General features: G+C 38.5%; 2 protein-coding genes across 4 annotated transcripts; both read left to right on the forward strand.

Moving 5' to 3' along the window:
* Positions 1-208: 208 nt before the first annotated feature.
* On the forward strand, positions 209-19,454 carry LOC110843514 (uncharacterized protein DDB_G0283357). Of its 3 annotated transcripts, none has more exons than XM_022089480.2 (17): positions 209-3,462; positions 5,425-5,882; positions 7,601-7,807; positions 8,722-8,820; positions 11,936-12,195; positions 13,321-13,441; positions 14,064-16,113; positions 16,672-17,056; positions 17,142-17,413; positions 17,490-17,677; positions 17,777-17,965; positions 18,068-18,120; positions 18,212-18,263; positions 18,339-18,555; positions 18,625-18,668; positions 18,759-18,853; positions 18,940-19,454. In XM_022089480.2, the coding sequence occupies exons 1-17, from the start codon at positions 3,351-3,353 to the stop codon at positions 19,061-19,063; spliced, it is 4,926 nt and encodes a 1,641-aa protein (XP_021945172.1). In that variant the 5' UTR covers positions 209-3,350; the 3' UTR covers positions 19,064-19,454. The 3 variants fall into 3 exon arrangements, with proteins under 3 accessions (XP_021945172.1, XP_035704529.1, XP_035704530.1); XM_035848636.1 differs by having other exon boundaries at positions 14,067-16,113; XM_035848637.1 differs by lacking the exon at positions 7,601-7,807 and having other exon boundaries at positions 210-3,462.
* Positions 19,455-20,154: 700 nt separating this feature from the next.
* LOC110844053 (ecdysteroid-regulated 16 kDa protein) lies at positions 20,155-21,778 on the forward strand. The gene is made up of 4 exons (XM_022090164.2): positions 20,155-20,490; positions 20,585-20,764; positions 20,838-20,938; positions 21,016-21,778. Exons 1-4 carry the CDS (start codon positions 20,385-20,387, stop codon positions 21,112-21,114), a joined length of 486 nt encoding a protein of 161 aa, XP_021945856.1. The 5' UTR covers positions 20,155-20,384; the 3' UTR covers positions 21,115-21,778.
* The last annotated feature ends 294 nt before the right edge of the window (positions 21,779-22,072 follow it).

Genomic DNA, 22,072 nt, shown 5'->3' on the forward strand with positions numbered 1-22,072 from the left:
GATGCAAACTGCAAAAGTGGATGGAATTGTATCATCCTTCTCTCCTACCAAGCAAGCATATTAGCAGACATGTAACATAGCGAAATAAATGTATAACGCGGTGAACAGATTGCTTTGCTTTCGCATGTGCACGAATTCTCCTTCATTCAGAAGGGATTGTTAAGTTGTAATCTTTTATTCGTCTTACCTCAATTTATTTCATTCCATCGCTGCTCCCTCGTGAGGCTGCAGGTAGTTTTCCTTTATTCGTCGCTGCACATTTTTTGGGGAGAATTTGAGACAGATTTTTAGGTAAAAATGTGCAGTGAAATATACATGCATACTTTTTGCCCTTGTGCGTTTGAGTGATTTTAAAGACAGGAGAGGTGACAGCGTCTTGTTTTCTTCGAATAAAAGGAAATACATAATTTGATCTAATAGCTCAACTCTCTCAAGACGAGGCCTGTGTGACTCAAGTTGTTTAAGATTGAGGAGGATCTCACATTGTCATTTGGATAACGTGGTGCAGTTCAGTTGTGATTACCCATCATTATCTTCATTGTTGTGGGTTATTGTTACAATAATAAGTGACACACTTGTGATAAGTGTTATTATCTATCGGTCTTGGTGCCTGGACTCTGAAGGGGAGAGTATGCAGAAGAAAAGCTCATATTGACTCCTTCAATCTGTTGTTGAGATGACTTGATTGTTACCTTGTGTCCCTCTTGACTTTTGATTGAAGTTTCTATTCACTGCAGAGAAACAACCTTTAAAATGGCTCAAGCACATTAGTAGTTTTATTAAATATTTGTGTAAACAAAAATACTTGAGAACATAAAGTCTGTGCTGGTGAAGGTTGAACTTGAGTTTTTTTTCACCTACAAAGTGCTTTGCTTTGGTTAAGCTAAATAATTTGATAATTTACGATTTAAATGCAGTTCCTCTAACCAAAAGGAGAATATTACTTGTAATATTAGCATTGTCGAGGATTCGAGTTTGTTTGTTCATGATTTCATGAGAGTGGCCTCCTCCCCATTATTATACGAAGCACTAGACACGTGTAGTAGTGCTCGACGTTATTATTATTATTTACTTTTCTCCATCCACCTTACCACCACTATTTTGCTGACAATGAGATGAATGTGATAGGCAGGTTGGATGGATGGATGGGATCAGCATTAAATTATTGGTCTTCTCTCACTCTTTGTTTCCTTCAATCGTGGGATCCATGATTCAGATTCAGATCACTGTCTTTTCTGGGGTGTCAACTGGTTCACATTGTGTGCTGAGATTTGGAGAGGCGAGCACCGAATGCTCTCCTAAATAGAAATGGATTGCTGAATTTAAAAAATGGAAAAGTATTGTGTAGCACCACCCCGTGAAATCTGCAAGTTTGTCTACCAGAGAAACTCTTAAATACAGTTCTGTTAAATAGTCAAGGCGAGACAATAAGGTAAACAAAACCAGCCGTGCTGTTTTGTTTAAACATAAACGATCAAGCAAGAAGAAGAGACATCAATAAAGAAGAATCTTGAAGAAAAAGTGAGTCAAATAACTCGAGACTCTGCGCTGCGCCCAACCAACAGTTTTTGTGTGGTCTTGAGACTTCATCATTATTAAGCGAGTGCAAAAAAAAATATTTTACAACTATATAACTCATCAACGTATAATAAAAACGCCGCTTTTGAATATAATTCGGAAGCAAAACTACTAAGACAAAGGTTTAACACGAGTCTTGGCAAACTTTTGAGATTTTTACCACCGTTGATTCCCAAGTGGTGGTCATTATACGTATTTTATTCATACTTCTCGATCCTCGTGTTGATCAAGTTGCAACTGGGCTTGAACTGATTGGATTTGCATTCTAGTCCTCCTCGAGTGATTGAGCTGCTCCTCATCAGTCCTCATCAATAATCTCCTTCGAAATCTCTCGGTTATCACTCCGTGATCTCAAGATGAAGCCAGGCCACGCCGAGTTCAATTTTGCAGCAGTTAAGGAACAGGAAGTTAATAGGATGCGTGTTATCTTTCTGATTCAATAAGACAACCGCGGATCGGCCGACCAAGTTACGTAAATTCTACAAAGGAAATAAATACAGAAGAAAAAGCCGAAAAGGGTTTGGATTTTTTTGCATGAAGGGATTCAGAAAGAATTCATGCACATATGTACGTATCACCGGAAGTGTAAAATCCCAGAAAGTTATAACAAAAGGAAGATAGTATTCACAACTCTTCTTTTCGGCATCCTTTGTCATACCACAATAAAAAAGATTCTGAAACAAAGTACCACACACCCATGAGATAAACGGATCATTGGTTCTTCGCATTCCATAAAATTGAACCAACAGCCTTGTAGTCATACAAAATTTGTGAAAACGTCAAAAGAGATGCGACACAGCTACTCGCTCGGAATGAGTGATGTTGATGCCTGAAATCAAAACGTGAAGCGACTTCTAATTCAGTCAATTGTTTATCCCATTTGACACCATTGTTATTGTTGGTGGGAGACTGTTAGAAAAAAAAGTGATTCATTCACCCATTGAAATTAACGACATATTACACACTACACCAAGCAGTCGAATCCTGATCTTGTAATGACGAGCGATGCGACAATGAAAAACCACAAATTACTGAAATAAAATACTTGCCACACCATCTCTTTCAATAATGAAATGTGCCCTTAATGGAATAAGTTACAGTTTTATTACGGTCCACTTAACAAAGTCAAGTGCTCGCAGTTAATGAATATTTACATGTCACGGTGTTGGCAAATTGAATATTTTATTGGATCGCATCTCTCCATCACCCATTGTAATTGCTCAAAGGATAAGTTTTGTGTTTTAATGACCAACTTACAAAAGAATTGAAAAATCGAGAAGAAATAAGTAACAAAAGTCAAACCCCGTGGAACTGGTCCAACAACTGAAATATTATCATGCTTCGTATGTGTGCAGGTTTATCCTATGTGTGTGCATACCCTCTAGACTGGTTGGCTGCAATGGTCCCCCAGCCATTTATTTTATTACATATTACAATCAAATTAAATTGAGTGAGTGGCATGTCTCAGAAATCAAAAGGAGGTGATAATGTTATGAGATGTTCTGCAAAATCTGTTCCGTCCACTATTCTTGCATAATAATTCCTGCACGCTAATAAATGCGTGAATTATACATAAAATTGGTCTGGTCAACAATCCACCTACTTTCTGGTTACTTCTACGTACACACTGCCCAACCTGTCCTGTGCGATAAATAATCTCAGTTTGATCGCCATTATCACCAATGAAATATGGGGTCATCGTAAATAACAAATTACAATAATTAACAACAATAATCGAAGGAGACAATTAAAGGTGACTTCTCATCAAAAAAATGTATACCACGCCACGAAAGGTGAAACAGGAGTCGAGGCTGAGAAGATCTCTGTCTTTGACAAATGCGAATCAAAGATTAAATGGTGGGCTTGCACCAACAATGTCGACAGGTAATTATACACATAACGATAATAATAATAGCAGCTACATTGCACTATTGGAAAGCGGATCTGCTCTAAATACACAGCCATTGATTGCTGTGAGATAATTTATGGCCGCATGGTTCTGCATGGTTCTATTTACATATTTACATGTGCAGAGTTCGTTGTTTACGTTTTGTTACGGAAAGTATCCTTATTATGTAATTCATTAAGCGTTATGTTTTAAGTTGTGTGTCAAAGATAGAAGAACATTGTACAATAAAGAGACCATTATATTCTGGCATGCGTCTCAAAAATGGATTGCACAAGCGACTTCATTAAAATGATCCGAGTTTTGCATTTCCAATCAAATTGGGTTGTTGCTTGTCCTTTCTATGAATGTGTGTACTAGTTTTATAAAAAAAGTTCTTACATTTTAGGTTGATTGCGCGCATTTGCCAAAGTTGACCTAGGACTGGACTCGATTCTATGCAAATGAATCATTATATTAACCAAACGTACAACCACAGATTGCCACCAATTTTACATTAGCCTCACAATTATGTAGCAACCGTTAGATCGCAGCCACAAACAAAGTCACAATAAGTCTCCCCCATCAAACAAATTTTGAAAACCGGCTTCCCAAAAGTTTGTCATGTCAATCCCACCATCGTCCCATGTAGGGAAATAAAGTGTGTAAAAGTGTATACAAATCTAGTCGTATGTAGATGACAAACAGGGAATAGAAAATCCCTAAATTTTAATGAGATCTTTTACACGTGTACTCACAGCATCAAATGTCAATCATTTGTAAATTGGACCAGGTGGCATTGCCAAACTAAACCCATTCTCATGCCACTTTTTATACGTATATGTACATGCGTCTCTAGAGATTTCAACACCTTTCCTAAGCTAAAAGCTGCATAATCCTCAAAGCCCTCCAGTAAATAAATAAATAGAGAATCCAGCCTGTCAAAATTAAAATGAGTTCAGCAGAGTCTTGTGCAGTTACTTATATCCTTTATTGTTTAAAAGCAATCAGCGTGGGTGCGATGAAATCAAGTTGTTGAATCTTTTGAGTGGGAGATGTCCAAATATTTTATTGCTGCGAACCCAATCTTACGCTACATTGTTGTTCAATTGTTCAGGATAGCTGATAAATATGTTGGATAGCTCTCCTGTCGTTGGTATTTTGCCCTGCACTAGAGTGAATGACAGACAGGCGACTGAACTGTGATCACTTAATCTGAATTTTCATCAACATTTCCAATTCATCAACACCATGTTATCAATGTTATGAAATCAACCCTTCTTTGTCGCTGACACAGAGAAAATCTTTCGTTCTTCGTGGTAAAACGTGATAGTCAACCACATAATACTCTCTCATAGCTGTCTGTGGAAGTGACGAGACAATTTTGACATGGTTGCACTTATCTACAAGCATACTCGCTACATAACTGAAATGCATTAATAAATTATTTTTTCAATGCGAGTATTTGATTTTCCACGTTAAAAATGGGTAAAAATCGTGTCTCCCGTATTGCCAAAATTTGACGACCTTTCAAAATATCCTCCTATGTTACAATTAAGTTAACTCATTTGCATGTTTAGCACTTATTGATCCCATTGTCAGGTCGTATTATTATATTCACTTTCCTTTTTGATCCTTATTCACTCATTTAAATACAACACAATCCTCGAGCTCTTTCCTCGAAATCGAGTCCTTTGGTCAGTCAAATATTTGCACGCATCACGACAAACTAAGCCCAAATACAATGCAATGTATAAATAGTTGAACAATGGAGATGCAGCTGGTCTCGAGTTAAAATATCGCATGCCACTAATTGTCTGCAACAAGCTTACATAAACGTACCGTCCAAGCACCTTTCCTTCAACAATTATAACCTTCTACGCATTTACTTTTATTTGATATGTTGCGGTCCAATTAAAAAATGCAAATTACTAATTATCTACGTTGTATATTTTATCCAGCGAACGGGGACGACTACTGTTCTGGAGAATATCACCGCCACCTTCACGACATTGAAGAATCCAAAGATTCCAACACGTACTTTCCATTCAACGGTAATTTGAACCTGAACAGCCAGAGAAGTCGGTATTCCTATACGAACGGGGACGCTGAGGAGTTGACCTTTGACTCTGCGGCTATTCCTGACTTGGTCGATTGCTCATCATCAAACTCGGGAGACAACTCAATTGTTGTCAATAATCATAGTTCCTCCAACCATTACCCTCCTCAGCAGAATCCACACTACGCTCCACCACCATACAGAGTTCCCCCACCGGGAGAAATCGGCTTTGGGCAAGCCTCAGAGGATCTGAGGTCCGATCCGCTGCTCGTCGTGACCCCATCCGACCCTCATCACCAAGGGGTGCCCGACTCACCCATTAGCCTAAATTCGCTTCAGATTCACTCGTCAAAGTTCCCCGTGAGTCCATCATCATCTTCATTATTACATTTAACCTTCAACATCACCGCATATATTTAGTATTGGTCGGCATTTACTTGTCTAATACAAATTATGGTGCATTGCGGACCATCGGATTGGGTAGACGGAGGTAAAATCCATTCGTTTATGGGTCCACTTACAAAATATTCCCACGAATGATGCTGCGGCCCTCTTAAACAATTTCCTGTGCACTTTATGTATTTGAGGTAGATTGTGGATTCCGACTCAGACCATGTATGTTGGTTGGAAAAATGTTTAGTTTACTAATGTTTCCAGGATTATCCGTAATGGTATTGATGAGTGAGCAGAACATAAATGTAACAAATTATGGTGGCCATAATTGGTAGAAATTAATCAGTGTTAGCTTCATTAGTGGGTTCGTTGAAAGCCAGTGCTGAAAATCAGACCGCTGTTGCTCACTTTAATGTTGAGCAATTCATTTAACCTTCAACTCTCAATCAGCATTAGGATCAAAAAGTTGTTGAGAGCACCGGAAGCGCAGTAAAACTTTTACACGCCAAATAACCTGATACTTTTCCAAACGAAATCGAAATTTGTTAAAGGCTTGGTCTTTATTTGATTTGGTGTATTTTTTCTAACCATATTTTGGAATTGTACCCTTGCATTCATGCAATCTTGCAAACGTTGTAATTTCCTGGTGGCTGTAAAAGACAAGAATTACGACCAATATTTTTTACTTTAAACCCCAATTGGCACCCACAACACTTGATACCTGCCTGCCCCACATTTCCTCCCTGAATTGATAAGTTGCCTATGTACACATGTATGTCGGGTTGTTCGCTCCCCCTCAGAGTTGCACATTAGATTATTGTGTGGTACATTACTTTTGAACATCGAAGCTCTACTGCACCAGAATGAATAAGTTATACATATGTCGCTCACCCAGTTCCCATTTATTTATTCGCATTGTGTTCCACATCCATAGCCAACTTTTGAAACCAGAGCCTGTACAAAACTGAAACATACATAGGAGTCGTAATTGTATCGTAATGCATGGGTGACTTCACTTTATTTTTCAACTTCCTTTTCAATAAAATGGTCCCACGTATGTACAAGAACACAAGTCCTCCCTCCACAATATCTGCCCCTATTAACTCCTGGGACGATATATGATGTATGTATGTACGTATGCAAATAAGTACGAACCCATCAACAAGTTGTAGGTATTTAATGTCGCTCGGATTGAAATGAGAAAATTCCCATCCTGTCGAAAGCAAAAAGCGTCGTTAGTTGACATTCATCCCTTTCTGTTGCCGCAGCAGAACACCCCTCGTCCCAAGAAAACATTTATTTATTTATTTATTTATTGACCTGCGTATGTACAGAAGTGCAGTGAAAATTGCAGGGTATTTTTTTGTGTAAAAAATCTCGTAAACATTGTTTAAAGAACATATATTAGTTGTTTGTTAGTAAGAGTGAAACAAAAAAGTTGGGTAATTTGCCCCACCCAAAAGATTTAAGATTTCGCCATCATCATCATCATCATCAAGCTCATGTCAAAACTGACATGATTTCATTACTTTTTCAAAATAATTCACGACTCATTCCACTAATTTTAAGAGATGAGTTCAACCTCAGCACTTCTCTGCCCAATATATCCTAACAAGGCGTCGTCGTCGTCAACACCTGTTTTTTCTACCACGACTTACCATCACCATTTTATGTTGTGTGAACAGATTGTTAAAGAAGTGGTCATCTCTACGACTCAACCCGTCAACAGTAATCCAAATAGCAGTTCTAATCAGCAATGGCAACCACGTCACCATTCAACAGGTGACCTCAAGGTTCCCGTCCCTGTCCTCTCTCCAGAGTACATTAAAAAATTCCAGAATAAAAAACTCTCTAAGAAGCAACAAATTGAGTGGACTGACGAAAGAAAAGCTGTAAGTTTGAGCGTATAATTCCAGCTCCACGTACATATTTGCTTCGTATTCTCATATGCACACACTTTTGCAGTGAGTTTACATTTTCACGTCTTTTTTCATATATTCGAAGAATGAAACTTTTAATTTAAACTTGAAAGTATTTCTATATGCTACATTGTCTGACCAGGTCTATTACTGCGAATGCATGTCTTTCCATTCTTCACAAGATTATTATTATACGCACGCACTGGCTATAACTACTTTGAGTTATCTGATTTATTTACTTGCTGTGGCAAAAATGAGAGAATTATATTAGCTCTAGGCGTATAAAATCAGTTAACATTTCAACATATCTTGAGTGACTGGGTGAGATGCCGGTCCAAGTATTTCACAACGCACCGTATTTATAAGGGGACAAAATGGTTCCAGGCTATCTGTTGACTTATCGAAATAAATTTCTGCCAGATCGCCTTAATTTTTATTGAATCATTAACTGACGTTGAGGTCGTTTTGACTTTTATAGAGCATCCAAGTTTGTTGAAATTGGAAAACATGTCAGTTTTTAGGTCTTAATCATTTGACCAATAAATATAAAACTACTCTTCTATGTGTACGGATGGACATCAGAGTCAATTTTACGAGAATATCTCCTCATTTCTTTCAAGTAAAACAGGTTCCATCAATAATTTCTTAATCGTACCGAGCAGCATACGGCACAAGACACGTTTCAATTAAACAATTGTTGTTCTATAAAGTCCTGAATTTGATCCATTCCTACGATTAATAATGCTTTTGACTGGTCCAACGTTACATAGTTGATAATTAATTCTCTTTCTCTCTGTCTCTTTCTATTAAGCCAATAATTCTTTCCTCATGTAGAAATGTGAAGTAATTTATGATTGATTTTGCCTGTCATTGCATATTTATTGCAGTTCACGTTGGATAGTAACACAGCCAAAGATATTCAGCAGAGATTGGCAAGTTATCCAATAACGAAGGCGAGCAGTGCGGATTTGGGAAAGGCGATACAGGTGAGACGACTCGATTGCTATATTTTCTCATGCTCTATTTAACTCTAGTCGGTCATGCAGCCAGCGACTTGTGCCACGACAGGATTATAATAATAGCAGATAAATGTCCAATAATCATGATGTGAATTTTAATGAGTTGTTTTACGTCTCGAGTGAAACCTGACTAAAAAGGACATGTAACCCATTTCTCATCCTTTATCATGATTATGATCTAGCGACTTTGGTCAAACAAAGTGAAGCTGACACTTCTTTTTTTCTCTTTGGCTGGGTTTCTCAAACGACCGTCAAAGTCGATGAAAAATCGTTCATTTCCTGTCTCGAACTTTTTGTTGGTCAATAAAAATTGCACAACAGTCCACACAAATATCACCGCTATCTGTGCTCGGCTCAAGTATTTATCTAGTAGATAAATATGCATGTAGCCTTATGCATTCATGCCAAAGTTGTGCTCAGCTTTTGAATTTCAGCACAACGGTGCAGGGCAACTTTATTTGTTATTAGCAAGGGAGCACGGGATCCTGTGGTTGGCAGAATAAACAAATATCTTGGTTTAGAAATTGGGTGATGATGATGTGTAATCATATGCGAATACATCAATCATAAATTTTTATCTGTGAAATTTTGTGGTTGCGAGCATGTCATTGAGCCCATACATTTCAGAGCAGCTCATGTACATACATATGTACATACGTACACATATTCAGTGATAATTCACAGACAGTCCCCTTTTTCTGTCCTGATGAATAATAAAATCGTCATAAAGGAAGCTACATCACATGGCAATTGTAATTATTGCGGCGCTTCCGAATACTCCGACTTTGAAATTCATTCACTTTTGACTTTGCTGAAGTGGCTTTTATTCAAATGTGAGAAAACTTCAGAGAGGTTGCAATTATCGTTATGAATTGTGTTATGAATTACTGTACGCGTCCCATGCATGCGATTTTATGATAAAAGATGACAGATTTTTTCAGATGGATAAGGTCTACAGAACGTGTTGATAATTGCTCTTGTGTCCTGCAACCGGATATTTGCCACTATGCGCAATTACACAAATTATGATATCATCCTTGTAGGCATAAATTAAATATCAAGACAAAGCACATTGCACTGTCTTTATTATTCTCAAAAGTTTACATGCTGCGGGTGGGAAATTTTTATACCTGCAACTTCAGAAAATTCAGTGCAATTCAAATTCATGCTCCCCTTGTAATGAGGCTCCTTACAAGGTAACGTACGTGCTGTCTGATTTTGGGAAGCAAATATGTCACAAAATTGAAATTTATGGCAGCAAAAAGTATTAAGTGGTCAGGTTAATGTTGGACACGTAGCAGGGAAGAACACAACTCTTCAACCACCGGTGGCACTCTTAATGATGCGCCAACAACGTCAATCTTTTTTTCTGCTTTTCGGTAGAGAACAGAACAAGTAACGACTACGTACGTACGTAAATTCTGAAGAGAAGCCAGATGTATTTTTTTCAGAAAAATTTCAAATTCTTGATGGTAGATGTGCATTTGTAAGCATTCTGTCCGAGAAATATTGCGATGTGTTGGAATATATTTATTAGAATATGCATACTACATACATACATACAAAAGTTGAGGAATTTAATTTTGCATTATTGGATTAAAGTCGTATTTCCACATGCACAGGAAGGGATAAAAAAAGTGCGTAATTAATAACAGTGGGAAGAAGAGAAGATTAGTGCAGGATAAATTCTGCTTGTGACATCCCATTTATCTCAACCTCCATGTCTTACAGTCGTATACACGGCATTTGTTGCAATTGACACTGCATTTAGTTCTGTAAACAGGAAAGCAATGTGGATTGTTGGGAGATTGTTCATTTCAGCAAGATTTTATTACCGACTTGATAATTAATTTTTATGACTGATGTCGCACCGATCCTCTGCTAACGAAAACAATTAGCAGACTGCTATCCTTCATTCAGTACGTGATGACGAAGTTTCACTACTCGTCGTCGTCTCACCGCCGTCGCATTCTTTTTTTTTCTGTGTGTATAAAGTTCAAATGGAATTATTGAACCACTTTCATAAGCTGGATTATATATGCTAATTAAGAGTGCCATTCTAGATCCTCTAATGCATACAATTCTCATGAATTCCACATATTTCCGTCTTTTTGGAATGTAATAATTTGTATACTTTGCTACAAAATTGCAGCAAACAGTTGTTGCAATTCATTATTTTGATCAATAATCGTAAAATATTACGACCCGCATCATAGCAAAGAGCATTAAATAACTTCCGTAGAAGTGAAATGAGTATGCAGAAGACACTATAATTGGCAACCGGTGGCCGGATTGTCGGTTCTAATGGAGCAATAAATGTCTGGTGATGATAACGTGTTAAGTGAAATTTGGTAGACGTGTGGGAGTTTATTTTCATATCATTGATGGCATGAGCTATGTAATTATATAGACAATATGGACATGGTTTTTAAAGTACTAGACATTAATTTATCAGTTTTAAGTTATTCAAAATGATAGAAGCGAAAGTGACGTATGTTTAACCTTTAAAAAGACTATTAAAAATGAGACTATGATTTTAATAGAAAAAGCATTCTGCATTTCACTATTCTCACCTTTTCTAGAAGATTTGCTGGGTTGTGTCAACTTTGCTTCGTCATCTCTTTATTGTGACTCTTGCCCATTTAATTCCACAATTTGAGACAAACTTCCGACCACCCAAGCATGACACGTATGTAGCATGGCATTGTTCCATATGGGCGACTTGACATTGCCGAAATTGAGTCAATTTATTAGACCCATGCTCCTGTTAGCAGCAGTTTGTGTGATTATTTACGTATTTACCAGACCGAAATGACTCTGCTCATTTTAAACCCATTATTCATCTCTTTAAAAGTAAAAGAGACAGGAGTGACTACACAATCATTTAACTGATTGCTGTAAAAAAGGTCGTCAGAGTCAGCAGGCCACAAATCCTCAAACAACTTTTTTCGATTCCACCATATTCACTACTTTACGAAGCATGAACCATTTTCCCCTTTACACATATTGCACCAATACGCGTACGACCCAAATTGGATTTATCTATGAAATTGATGGACATGATTTTTTCAATTAATTTCAGGACTTCAATGCGGAACAGACTCGACTAATGTCATCAATGCAAGGAGCTCGGCGTCTGAACGGCGTAGATAACCCAGCCCTTGATCTAGGAGGATCCAATGGCCAAATCCACCAACAGCACCCATCCTCATCATCTCTAAGTTTTTCTGCTAACGGTGGAAGCAAGATGGCATCGTATAATTATCCGGATTCGTCCACCTCACAAAGTCAAAGTCTTTCCTCGTCAAACACGGACAGCCTCGACACTGTGATTTATAAAGGGTACGTTGCTGCTTGGTTCTTGACACTGACATTGATGAACAATGCAAGTCTTAAATAAGATTAGAATCGGATCAATACAATCTCATCCTCCATCACCCAAGATGTTTGGCGTTATTGAGAGGAGCATTACGAGCTCATATGTAACTATGTACATGAATCGTGTGTATGTGTAAAAAAAGTAACATAATAATGCTCACCGAAACCACAAAGTTACAACAATCAGCCAGGAACGGTGTTAAGCTCAATCAATATAACGGACAAGTAACACGTGTTTTATACACGGCAGCGGTCAGTTAGGTGTTTTTTTGCCCACATATTTGGCAGTAGATTGGATCCAAGCGTGTAAACTCCACATTGTTGATTATGTATCAGAAAGAATGTAATCAAGTACGTATGTATGTTTATTAATGCAAGTGAGTAGGATATAGCTCCATACATATCAGTCATTTGACCATCAAGTTGGTCCAATCATGACTTTCATGACTTTTATTTCATACTCCATTCGTCATACCTGTCATACAAATTAAGTTGGACAACTACATCTTGATCTGATGTCTGACTCATGACATCATAACATGAAATGAATTTAATTTTGATTGACTTTCAACTTGAATGTTTCAAGTTGAAGCTAATGGAGAAAAGTTTGGCTAAAAATCAGCCATCCAAAATATATCTAATAAGTTCCTGTATCGGTTCGAATCGTGGTATTTTTTGTCATGCACAAGTGAATGAGGTGACTTTTACGATTGTAGATGTTTATGATTAGCACAATGAGACCTAGGTGGTCGTCGCTTGTGTAGGTTTTATACAAACTTTTTATTAGTATTAAAAACTTATCTCACGAGCACAAATCTTACTCGGTTTAGAATATGATCTACACACCGATAAAATTCCATCATTCCGTTTATTGTATATTCCCAATGTGCTCTGAGAAACATAATTTATTGATCTCTTCGTGTGCACGACTGTCTGCAAATAAATGAGATCGGCATTCAGCAAGCCAAACGATCAAGGAAATATGTATAAAATCGGACATAATCATTATTTTGTGTGCGTTGGCTGATTTAAATATTATGTATATATGCATGGAATAACTGGTTCATTGAAACTTGCTAATTTTTGCAGACCCCCACAGTCTACACCCTCGATAAGGGATTGGCAAAGATCCATGGAGTCAAATGGAGAGTTTCACAATGCGTACCATCGTGACACCACCGGAATGCACGCTTCGTATCAAATGCAACAGGTACTTTTTATCGATTATGCACTTCAACATCATCAAGTAAATGTATTTTCAAGTTCCTCTTTACTATGCAATATTGCCAAATAAAAAACAATTGCACCACTCAAATCTGTTGCTGTCTTAGTATTTACATACTCAGCCATGTTTTACGGATGATTAACTTGTTTTAATTAATCCTGACTCATCGTAGCTGCTGCTTGCTTTTATTTGGCTTCACTTTTTCCTCAAGTAGTTAGCCTAACTCCTCCACGTATAATAATAACATAGCGTTGCAGCCAGCAGTGATCGTGGCGTGTATAATTGACTTGCTTTGTTTATTGTAGACGACAATAGGTATATCGAGATGAATAAGAATTGCTCATTAAGAGATTATCGGTTTATCAGATATTGCCAATTTGATCCTGTCATCCTCACTCAATCCAATCCTGCCTTATCGCAATCCTTTCTTTCTCAAGCAATTACAATGTAAATTGCTTACTCGCATTAACCAAAGCCTGTTTCAACCGAGAGTTGTGAATCTCTACGTGAATTGGTTGCCAACTTGAGACAAACTGATGAGCTCCTCCTTCTCATAATAATAATCCAACACATTGTTTAATTTTATTTGGTGTTAACTTTCTTGCAGCAGCAACAGCATCCCTCTTCGTCCTACACGACGCAAATGCAACAGCAGAAGCAGCAGTACACGAGCAACAATGGGTTGCAGGGGCCACTTCCAACAGCAACTGGTGGAAGTAATAGCAGTGGGTATGCTATCGAATACCGACACTCTCAGCAGCAACACCAAGTTCAACAAAACTTATCCCAGTTATCAGTTCACTCAATCCCGTCCAGTTCTACCGGAAACGGAGGGGTTCTTCACAATAACGTCAGGTCCGGAAGTGGATCGTACGGGTCCAACCCTCAACTCGCAGCAAAAAGTCCCATGTTAAGTCACAAGCAGTTCTCCACCGCAATAACTGGTCAACAGCAGCAACAGCAACAATTGGACCAGAGAGACCCTGGCAGCAGAGGAGTCACTTTTGGAACTGCAGTGACGACCACTGCCTCAACCGATCCGATGTTGCTTGACAAGTCGAAAGATTCCAAATTATTTCCTTCCAAAACATATAACCACATTAAAGATATGATATCGTCACGATTCGGTGGTGCGACGACGGGTATTAGTAATCCAAATAATCATAGCAGCAACAATAAGGGTCTCAATAATGTGGTGAACGGTGGTGTTAATAATAATACGGTGGTTCCTGGAAGTGATCAAAATACAGCCAATTCTTATATTGATCTTACAATGGGAGTTCCAGCGTCTTATCCGAACAATAACGTAGCTCCCACCGGTAGTGGAATGAACGGACATAGTTCCTACAATGGGATGATGATGAACCGGAACAACAATAACGGACCCTCCTCTGCGCACTACCCTCAGCAGGTTTCAGGAAATAGTTCTGCAAATAATATGCCCCCTCCCAACTCTTATCGAAGTCCGAACATGAACGACAGGAAAAACGTTAACACGAGTTTTCGTAAAGCGATTCAGCAAAGTACGTTGAAGTCCAATTTGACGGAAGACTCGTTACAGCTGAGACCGATACACGAGGCCCAGCAACTAAGTTATAATAGTGGAAATAATAATAATGGGATGCAGCAATTTTCTTCTGGGAACAATGGTGGGAACCAACAACAGAAAGAGATTGTGGTTGTTCAGGAAAGGGCGCAGAGGGCACTAGATCAGTTGATGGAGGGGGGCTCCTCGTCGTCAGGCCTCAATCACTCCCACAACCCCACCGTGTACAACAGAGTGCAACAATTTTCCTCCGCTGCTGGAGTGTATCCAGGTGAAAATCATCAACATGCATCATCAGGTCGTATTCAACAGCAGCAACAAGGAGGATCCCGAGTGCAGTTATTACACCCGCAAGGCCCCATTATGGGACGTTCGTCCTACAACGGTGTCAAACCTGGCCCTGGTAGCTCCAACTCCAATTCTTCTTCCGGCCTACAAATGGTAGAAAGCTCACTGTCATCTCCAGGAAGTTATAATGGGAATCGCGTCCTGTCTGGTGAAAGTCGGAGCAGTGAAGAAGTTCATGCTTCTGGTCTCCATCAGCACCACCCGCAGTGGTCCCATACGCATCATCAGCATCAAAGTTCGAGTGTGATCCACCCCCACAACGACCAACCACCGCCACTGCCCACCTCCAAAAAACCTGGTTCACCGGAAGGATCAATGAACACGATAGGCCTCCCACTACCCTCTGTTCAGAGGGAGAATGGCGATGGCTCATCAGCAACGATGGAGACAAATGCAGGAAGCAGCATCTTGTTGGAAGCGAATTCTACCGCAAACCCATCGTCCTGCTCGAAAGTGAAGAGTGATCAATTGAAACAAATTACTACTGACTTGCAAAACATTGCTCTCTCCGTGGCCGCGGAGCACCATTTACACAATAGTGCTAGCAATAACAGTAATAATAACAAGCACCATCACAGCAGCAGTAGCGAGGAGTGCGAGAAGGGTGGTCCTCAGAGGGTTGGAAGTGGTCAAAGTCACACCACGACGGATTCCGGTTTGGGCACTGTCATGCTTACAAAATCGCCTTTGAATTCCAACTCGGACCCTGGCGATCATGGGCTTGCGGACGGCAGACCAAATGCGGCCGACAGCTTATCCTCAGGTGAGAAAGCACATTTGGCAGTAAGACATGCATACGTACACATGTGTGAAGAGTTCAACGCATTCTTGTTGTAATTGCTGACGTGTTACAAGTTGGTGGGATTACTTTTTTGCGCATTTAATACCTTTGCCGGGCGAAAATAATAGGTTCATTAAAGCACGGAAGGATTGTCACCATGTTGGTGCATGCATGTATGTATTATTGTATTTACTTATGAATGCATAATTCGAATGACCATTTGTTGGGTTGGGTTGGATTGCATTAACTGAAAATCCAGTTCCTTTTCAAAAGAAAGACAACATTTCTCTGCCAACTGCACATTTACTTCCTCCATTATAGTGAGCATATAGGAAACATGAGTAGTTTCCTAGCCGAAGCGTTATGAAAGTGGTGGTAATTCACACTCATCATGTCTCTTTTAATCGCCACTTTTGTTTTTCAAAGCGATTAAATAGTCATTCGCCTCGGCTTAAAATCCCATTTAAACCCGAGGATAATGTCATCCACTTTTTATGCTTTATGATAATATTCATGTTTCCTCTTCTGTTTTTTCTGTAGGAAATGACTCTGAACAATGGGTTGACTTGGTTGAGCCAGAAATTAGGCACATTTTAGAAATTGAAAGAAATTCCAAGTCCGGGAAGCCGGGTGGTGGTCGACCTCCGGTAGGAAACGGATTAATCAGTGGGGTTTCCACATCCACCCCTTCAGTCACAAAGCAATTTCAGCCCGGAGGAGGGAGCAGCAGTGCAACTATTCCGCATCATCCTAGTGGAAATACTAATGGTACAAATACAAATGCGATCACAGGATCAGGCAAATTACCACAAACAGGACACGGAATGGCCGACATTTCTGCTTCTCCTATCGTTCATGCCAAAGCCGTTCATTCTCCGAAACAATCCCCAAAACTGTCCAAAAACTTTGATCTCAATGCGTACAAGTAAGTCGTAAATTTATTGTGTATTAATCCTAGTTAATCATAGTGCAAATTCGTCAATTATTATTTTTTTTTCTTGATTTAAAAGTGCCAAAAAGACGGTTCGACAAAGTCAAGAACTTCTTTCTGGGCCCAGTACAAGTCAAGCAGCGGCAGGAGCAATGGCAAACAAAATTAAGTCACCTCGTGTTCCTGCAAAGGTCCAAAGGTCCAATTCTGGTGCCGGCGGGCAGCAGCGATGGCCGAATAATCGACCACGAGTTCCTGAAAAGAGTCCAAAGGCAGGAGGAAGTCGACCCAAAGAGTTTACGCAAACTCTAAAAGGTGCCAAAATTACAAGGAACGCAATGACCAAATTAGGTATACATTCACAACACTTGGCATAAGGTCTAATCAAGTTCTGAAACTTATCTCTCATTTAAACTTGATTTGACAGGCCAGCTTTTGAACTCTCTTCAAGATGAAACGGGAGAATTAACGTCAACCACAGGGCTGGACTTTGAGACTTTTGATGGTCACACGGAGTTCACCACAGATGACGACGATCTAAGCACTACAATTGACACCACTGATGCTCACGCTATACGCCGGCAATTGGAAAGTTTGGAGTCCATGTATACGGAGGTATGCTATGAAAAGCTCACCTGTCGACAGTGCGATAGTTGCCACATTCCTTATCTTTAATATGTGCAGATGTGTAATTATTTTATTCTTAATTTGTAGGTGCTGAAAGTTTTAGGAGAAAAGAAATTTTCAAGAAACCACAAGTATCCGCCCAACACTGCCGACCTGAGAGCAGCCAAACGGCGTCCTTACGGTAGCATGTCTTCATTGCCTAGTTCGGTTAGCAGCAGGCCTTTTCGCGATAGAAGTCGCAAACTGGAGGACAAGAAGAAAGTCAAGGACTTGAAGGTACAGAATCGCTCTATTTTTTTTGCACATGCAATTCCCTCGAGGAACATTAAGGGTTCCCAACGTGAAAACTTTTCTATAATTAAAATTGTTTGTGTTCAGAGCATCAACCGACGCTTCCAAAGATTAGAGTCACATGTCGTCACTTTGGCAAGGTATGATTTATATTTATTAAAAATCTTGTTATTATCAGTCATGCGAATGGTCATTTTCATTTTGTTTTGTTTAATTCCATGGTCCATGTAGAAGTGTAGCACATTTGTCCTCTGAAATGCGAACTCAACATCTTATGGTGCAGGTATGTATGCGTGGTCAAAATTAGACTTATTCTTATACACACCAATTCTCATAAATCTGTTCTCTGTGTCTCTAGGAAATGGAAAGCATTCGAAACGAATTGGCAACATTGCGGAATCAAGTTGTCAAAAATAGTGCGCAATCAGCATCGCAAAACTTTACAAGAGCTGCCAGTGGACGCCATGGTGGAGGTCCTTGTGCAAACCAAACTGACTGGACGGCGTTCAGAAATGCGCTGCCCTCACTCACAAATCCATGTCGTGTCAGAAAACTGACGCAATTCTTCGGGGATGGTAAATACTAATGCTTAAATTATAATAGGTACTTAGATATTAAACTCACTCTTCTAATTCTCCTTATAGAACCTCCACTCATTCGTATATTTCTTAAAAAATTGGGATACGAAGTGAGTCACCGATTCAACATATCGTTTTTACATTATTCATAACAATTCGTATGATGTGCTTACATATATTATTTGCCATGAATTTGCCAGAAATACGCTTCAGCATTTGAGCAAGAACGAATTGGGATCATGGAGCTACCTTATTTAACAGAGGAGAGGCTCAACAAAATGGGAATTCCTATGGGGTATGTATGCGATACACAGTTCTTAACTATATACAAATCAGCTCTAGTAAATTAAATATGTTAATATATTGCTTATATTTTTGCAGGCCAAGGCTTCGCATCTTGCAAGAAGCTCAAATATGTCTTAAGCCTGGGTATCATGGTCATCATGATTCACACCATCCATCCAATAACCACAATACTGGAAATCTTAGCGTTTACGTAGTATAAAGGATTCATTCTTATTTTTTCAAGTGGTGACGCAAACATAATTCATACATTTGCAGATTGCACGTGTGCATAATAGCACGTAAATCATAATTAAAACTTAAATTATTTTATTGCAAAGTTAGATTTGATACATAATTAATTAAAATATTTGCACAATTAAAGGTGTGGACAGAGCTTTATGAATTCATGTTTACATATTTTTGTAACTTCTTCTCAAACCTGTCATAAATAAATTATTTAGTTTATCTTATCCGGGTTAGCTTTTGTATTAAAGTATATTTTTTCATAGGAAGTTACGTTTTTGGCAAAAATATTTATACAAAAATATATGTATTATTTTTGTTTTGTGTTGAATTTTACGTAAAAATAAACCAATACTATTTATCAAAAATTATAACCTGACTGCTCTCCAAATTTCATAATTTATTGTTGGTTATATCAGAGATTATAAAGTATCACGTCATGATTTCCTTTCGTATGATGTATATTTGTACTGATTTGCAAAATATTTGCAAATAAATTTGTGGATGGGTCAGCATAAGCTATGCACATGTCATGGCAAGTCAATATAATTCTATCCATTAAAATAACTACCACTTAAGAACATCATGTGACAGGAAAACTACAGCCAGTCCAATACTATAAACTTTCTAAAATTACGTTCCTCATCTTGGCATATGTACGGTTCTGTAACTTGGTATGCAAACTGGACACTGCACAACATATAATTTAACTAGTTACCTACTTCATATAAATTAATTACTTACGATAATCAGCCCATTACACTCCTCAAAATTTTGTGTTGAGTAATTTCATTTCATTAATCGACAATTCTACTGGAAGTGCTTACTTAAACGTATACACACTGCATAGTTTCCTTTCATTACTGAATATGTATGCACATACGTAAGCATGTTTACTTCTGCACGGATAATGTGTCCACAACAAGTCTTCCAATTGATCTGTTTTGAGAATATGTGTTTCATAATACTTATTCGTTAATGTTATTGCTCCAAGAGTCGTCCCAAACAGATTCCAAGAAAGTTATCAGCAGCTTAGAGACAGAGGTCAAACTGATTGGTGACAGAACTCACTAAATCAAAATTAATCGGCGTTTATTTATGAGGCAGCTTATTCAATTAGCGAGTCGTCATCTCATCATCAGTTCTCCACTGTGCCCGTCTGGAAGCCTCGTTATTCCATTCACTAATTTTCGCTTTGTCCGTTTAACCAGCGACAAGGATCACGTTGGCTGACTTTCCTCATTTGAAGCCGAAAAGAACATTACAATCTCACCCTTTGCAGAATAAAATATTTTAAAATGTTCAAGTACCTTTGTGCAATCGTGATCCTGCTCACCGTTGCCTACTCGTCAGCAGAGGTGATTGAGAATGCTCGGTGCTCAAGGGGGCCTGATGCACGCAACAGTAAGTGTCGAACATATTTACAAGATCTTGCACAAAAGACACTTTCTGGTGAACTTTCCTCGATACGAAGATATCTAAAATTTTGATTACGTAGTTAAGAGCGAGGTTCACGAAATCCGAGTCATCCCATGTGCAGAGGCTGACGATGGAGAACCATGCAAGATGAGGAAAGGGACCAACGCCACGATAGAGATTGACTTCACTCCGACCGTCAATGTGAGACGTCCGAAGGCTGGGATGTATTGGATGTCAAGAGTGGACATGATTTTCAGGGGTTATTGTTACTTTTCATAATCGATTATTACATAATATCTACTCATCAAATGAGATTATAAAATTATTCGTAGGACTGAAACCCAACGCTTGTCAAGACATGCCATGTCCAATCCAGTCTGGAACTCGCTACACTTACAGCACAACTATTCCCCTTGGAAGGGAACTGCCTGCTGTAAACATTTATTTATTTTAACATTGTATTATTTAATCAGAAACGGTTTTGTAAGTACAATTTTGTTTGGAACACAGGGACAATATCCCATAAAACTGAAAATCTCGGAACGCAGAAACATTATCTTCTGCCAAACACTCAGAATCAAACTTATGGAGCCCGATGATAGCGAGTAGTTTACCTTCTTTGTTTATTATATTCAGAGAAAGCTTATAACCTGTACTAACAATGCACATGTCAGACATGTTTCGCACGGATCTTCTTGAAACCAGCACTAAAATATCAAAGAACCAAACACAAATAACATTTGGTGTGACACTTGAGCACTTCTGCAGAATTCGCGAAATGGCGAAGGTTTTAAGTTGGCAAAATCACGCATTTTCACCATGCGAAACTATACGGAGTTCATCTCTCCGCTTTCCAATTTTCTCCTACGCTTCTCTTCACCAGGTCATCAGTTCACAGTTTTCACCTTGCATGAAAAATTAAGTTTATTAATTTACGAGCCAAGTTCTCAACCGATTTTTCATCTTTGGCTTTTAAATAATTTTTTAACACTTTTTAATATTGAAGATGAAAATTAAATTCTTATCAGTGGAATTTTTAAAAAAATTGGATGAGAATAGTGGATTATTTTTAAAAATTTCTTTCACATTGCTTATTTTTATTTGTATTTGAACAAAAGAAAAACAAATATACCAAGTTTCCTACGTGTAATAAGTTGGTAAGAGCTAACATCTCACTTTGTTTTTAAAGATGTTGCCCTTAAAATCTTTAAAAACATACAACGCTAAAGAAAAAAAATCGAATCCACTTTTGTGAACCAATTTTGAAAAATAATTTCCAGTGATAGGAACTTAATTGGATCCATAAAATATTAAAAATTATTAAAAAATTATTTAAAAGCCAAATATGAAAAATTGGTTGAAAACTTGGTTAGGAAATTAATAAACTCAATTTTGAATGAAAGGCGAAAACCGATGACCTGGTGAAGAGAAGCGCAGGAGAAAATCGGAAAGCGGAGAGATGAACTCCGTATAGTTTCGCATGGTGAAAATTCGTGATTTTGCCAACTTAAAACCTTCGTCATTTCGCGAATTCTGCAGAAGTGCTCAAATGTCATACTAACTATTG

The sequence above is a fragment of the Folsomia candida genome, unplaced genomic scaffold, assembly GCF_002217175.1.
Source record: "Folsomia candida strain VU population unplaced genomic scaffold, ASM221717v1 Fcan01_Sc002, whole genome shotgun sequence".
NCBI classification, from domain to species: domain Eukaryota; kingdom Metazoa; phylum Arthropoda; class Collembola; order Entomobryomorpha; family Isotomidae; genus Folsomia; species Folsomia candida.